At 37.0% G+C, this 4,522-nt stretch overlaps 1 protein-coding gene across 1 annotated transcript; it reads right to left on the reverse strand.

The window, feature by feature from the left end:
• Positions 1-817: 817 nt before the first annotated feature.
• LOC108814834 (HIPL1 protein) lies at positions 818-3,827 on the reverse strand. Its single transcript, XM_018587463.2, has 7 exons — positions 3,664-3,827; positions 3,356-3,510; positions 2,525-3,281; positions 2,238-2,453; positions 1,981-2,159; positions 1,662-1,906; positions 818-1,303 (listed from the first exon to the last, which is right to left on the reverse strand). The coding sequence occupies exons 1-7, from the start codon at positions 3,758-3,760 to the stop codon at positions 883-885; spliced, it is 2,070 nt and encodes a 689-aa protein (XP_018442965.2). The 5' UTR covers positions 3,761-3,827; the 3' UTR covers positions 818-882.
• Positions 3,828-4,522: the final 695 nt, after the last annotated feature.

A 4,522-nucleotide genomic window follows, 5' to 3' on the forward strand; every position in this document is an offset into this window, starting at 1 on the left:
ACATCGGTTGCTATAATAGAATGTCAACTTAAATTATGTAAATAAGTAAAACAAGTGCTTGCCAAAGTGAACACTTGTTTTTGGTAAACAGAATATACTAGTTAAGCAACAAAAAATGTGCTTATTGAAGATCTCTCTGTGGAAGCATCTTAGCCTAATGGTTACGGTCTAAAGGCTTTTACACCAGGTCTGGGGTTCGATTCCCAGACTGTGCAATTTATTGCAAGATTTTCTCAATTCCAGGTTTCAAGTCTCGGAGAGAGCGCGATTTATTAGGCAACTATGCAGATTATGGAAGGCCTGATTACATGCAACTATGCAATTATGGAAGGAAGGATTAAAAGAGATCTTCAACATAGTGCAAGTAAATCTGGTCAGGCGTGAATCTTCATAGGAGGGCTCAGATGATGCAGTTAGGCGTAGATCTTCATAAGACATGTACTATTGTCGGTTGTCGAATCGTCTATGTAATGTTCCTAATAATGGTAATATCATAATAAATCAGTTAAAAAAAAAAATCTCTCTTACTTTGATAAGTATTGTTCGCTTGATTGTTGGGCAACTCAGAGCATCATTATTGCAAAAAGCCACTTGGGTTTCTAATTTTTTTTTTTTTTAGTTTTTTTATCCGAATTCAAAGAAAAATTAAAAACAGATCAACCGCGGGCCGCCATGTGTCGTGGACTCGCAAACGGTAAGGAGAAACCGTTCTTTTTTTCGCGACTTTGGCTGGAGTTTGTTGGTGTTTTGTGGAGCCCACATTCACTTTTTCTCTTAAAAATCCCCAAGAGAAACTGAGATATTAATGCTCTCAGGATCCTTGGTCAATAGAATTAGTCCCAGACATTTGCTTCTCTATTATGTACGGGTATTTAAACATGTTCATTTTTTCTGTATTACAGACAGAAGAAAACACCACGCTAAGAAAGTTATTACTAGAGTACTAATGCTGTTGTGTAGTCGTTGAGACGATGATGGAGACGGCGGAGAACGATGTGAAGGAACCAATGAAGTTCCGTTTTCAAGAGAGCAATGAAAGTTACAGCGGCTCGGACGAACAATTCTGTAAAGGCCAGAGCTTGCAAGTAAGTAGATATCTTTGTTGTTGTCTTGTCCAAAGGAGAATATAAAGCCAAGGGGTGGAGATGACAATGATGAAGAAGACTCTGCATCAGATGAGCAAGATATCGGTGAATCCGAGGCGCATTGTAATGGAATATGAGAGCTCTTGAAGTTTCCACTACCCAGTGGAGTTTCAGCTCCACCCCAAATGACTCCAGCGTATAAGTCTGCAAAGAGATACCTAAATAAACAAAACAAACATTATTACAAACTTTATGTGCAATCCTCGTTTAAATATTAATATTATTGTGAAAAACGTGAATCAAACATCAAAGGCAAGAACATCAAGAGTAAAATACGATTGAGACAAATACCCGTTGTGAGGTTTGTATATTGATTATGTGAATTAACAATTAACAATTTGTTAGACCTATGTTTATAAATCTTTAAACCCCGATATTCATTTACTGGAATACTTTTTATCTACTAAATCAGGTTTTCCTAGTCATGCCTATATCATTTTGCTTGTGCACCTAAAATTGAAACACTCCAGAATCAACAAATATATAAAGAGAAGAGGAATGAGTGAACGAACATACGTTCCATACAAGCATGGATCAGTAGATGAACGATAAAAGTATCCTCCAGTTATTGATGCAGACCCTTCTTTCTGGTTTACGTCCGAGTGTTTGTACCACATTATCGGGAAGATCGGATTTGAAATGTTTGTTGATTTTTTGCTGGTTTTAGAAGAGGCCGAGAGATTAAATGGTAAAGGTCCCTCGTAGTAATGCCAACCATAGTTTCCTCCCTTGGTGATCATATCCACTTCTTCATACTTGTCCTGCAAGTTATCATCATTCTCATGAATCTGAAGAGTGAATATCAACAAAATGTTGGTTTCAGATTTGGTGATACCTCTCCAACATCTGCACATAGGAAGTAAGACGGCCTCTCTGAATCAAAACTGCATCGCCATGGGTTTCTAACTCCCATGGCCCAAATTTCAGGAAGCATATTCTTATCTTGTGTAAACGGATTGTCTTTTGGTATAGTATAGTTTCCCCATAGCTGAAACTCGCTCATTGCTTTTGCATCTGATAAACAAGAACAAAGATCAAACTTTATGTTCATATGTGTGCAGATGCATCTACTGTGTAGCATGTTATTATTACCTGGAACATTATTTACATCGAGCCTCATGATCTTCCCAAGCAAAGATCTCTTGTTCTGTGCAAAGTTGTGTGGATCTCCTTTGCTTCCTCCATCTCCCATCATGAAATACAAGTACCCATCTTTAGGTCCAAACAAGATTTGTCCACCGTGATGTGATGTAAAAGGAAGACCCATTGTAAAGATTCTTCTTACCTCCCCCGGGTTAACATAAGTCCCTGAAAATATATCAATAAAATTAAAATATCAGTGACACCAGCTGAAAAGTAAGGCCGAGATAGTTTGATACCATTAGTAAAGAACTCTGATATGACGCTGTGGTATTGACATGGGGTTGCTCCGTTATCAGAATCTAGCTTTGAAGGGTCACACTCAACATCTGAGTTGCATGCGCATTTGCCAGAACAGTCTGGCCACTTAACTCTGTCACAGTTGAAAGAAACAAAGAATCTACCGTTTTTCAAGAAATTAGGATGAAAAGCTATTCCTAAGAGACCAAGCTCAGCATCAAAGTGAACTTCTTCAGTAAGATCAAGAAACAGATTAGTCTTGTCTATTGTCAAAACTTCTCTAGATCCTTGAGATGGGATTGTCGCCAAGTACATCATCCCAGCTTGATCAGACAGAAAGACGCGATTAGAGCCATCAGGATGAGGTTCCATGTTAAGAAAAGACCCGTTTGCAAGCTTCTCAAGGCATATTCCTGAAGGAGATGGACCAGTAGCTTTTGAAATGTTGAATGATACCGCCTGGCCATTGAAGCACACAGAGGATTCATCTGAAGATCCACCAAAAGTCTTGCAGAAGTCATTTCTTGATTTCCATATTTCAGATATTGTGGAGTTGCCTCTATCTCCAGATTGAGATGCAAAAGGAGTGTTGGTTAAAGAGAGATTCTGACATTCACTCCAAAACCTTGCGCAGAAATCAATGTCGGCAAGAGATTGTGTTGACTTTTGAGAAGACTCTGTGGAGTTGCAGAGCACAGGGACTTGTCTAGATTCTGACTCAGCACGGAAAAGCTCTGCTGCGAAAGGATCACACTTCTGCAACCAGAAAAAAAGTAATCATTATTATCCATCAAAGGCTAAAGCAGATGAACATTTGTGTAGGGTCTTACCGAGCAAAGTAATGACTTGAGAAGCGAAGAACAGCTACCAGTTACATTGACTGCTTTAAACTGCTTCTGCAACTTCAAGTCTTCATGGGAGTTACAGCATACACTTCCATTGAATTGACAAAAAGAGAGCGGCTGCTTCAGATTAAACGGAGCAGCTGACCAAAACAATTCCAAAGAATCAGAAAAAGCTAACTGTAACAAAACAGAGCAGCTGACCAAACAAAATAAAATCAGAAAAAAGAAACAACACAAAACACAAAGTTGTCATCAATCTGATATCAGGAGAAACAAAGAAAAGAGACACCTACTCAAATCATTACATAAAGGATGTGACAAAGATTCTTTGGCAAGAAAGAACAACACAAGGCAAGAAAGCAAGACTGCTACTGAACAGAGAGAATTCATTTCTTCGTCAACACTATAAATTGTTTTTTTTTTAGTTTTCAGCAATACGTTTAGGATCTGAGATATAAAAAATGACATAAAAATAAGTCATATAGATTGCTTCCGCATATATGTATCTCTTACCAAGAAAGAAACCAAAGAGAAGACCATAGCTCCAGACAAGAACTGATGATACATATAAAAATAAAATGGAGATCTTTTAGTTGACAACTCGCAGAATCTTTAATTATGTAATCTGCAAATTGGTATGCGCCAGTAAAATAATATTAGAATGAATTATTGGCGCAAACAAATGTTGACTAAAATATGATGCTACAATAACCTTGATTTTCAGATCGAATTTATAAGAGAATTAATTTGGTTATCTATAACACGCGAAAAGATTATATGGTGGTTGTAAGATTAGTAAAAAAGATTTACGGGACTATGAAAAATTAGAACACATCCCCCGGAGACTCAAACCACTACTGCCTCTACGAACCAATTGCTCAAATACCCTTATATTTCATTCCTTAATCTTTAATGGGCTCGGTTTTTCTTTTAATTTTATTTGATTTATATAATTTGATAAAAATATTTCAAAAATCGAAAAACATTTTTTCATATTTTTGCGAAAATCATTAAAATATGATTAAAACGATTTTAAAATCATTTTTTTCCAAATTTGAAAGGTATAGAATTTAAATCTTTGCCCATGGATTCACTAATCCATAGGGGGGTTAGGGTTTAGTTTTGATGAGAGGGGAGGAGTTGATTTGGTAA

Source organism: Raphanus sativus, chromosome 7 (genome assembly GCF_000801105.2).
Source record: "Raphanus sativus cultivar WK10039 chromosome 7, ASM80110v3, whole genome shotgun sequence".
NCBI lineage: Eukaryota > Viridiplantae > Streptophyta > Magnoliopsida > Brassicales > Brassicaceae > Raphanus > Raphanus sativus.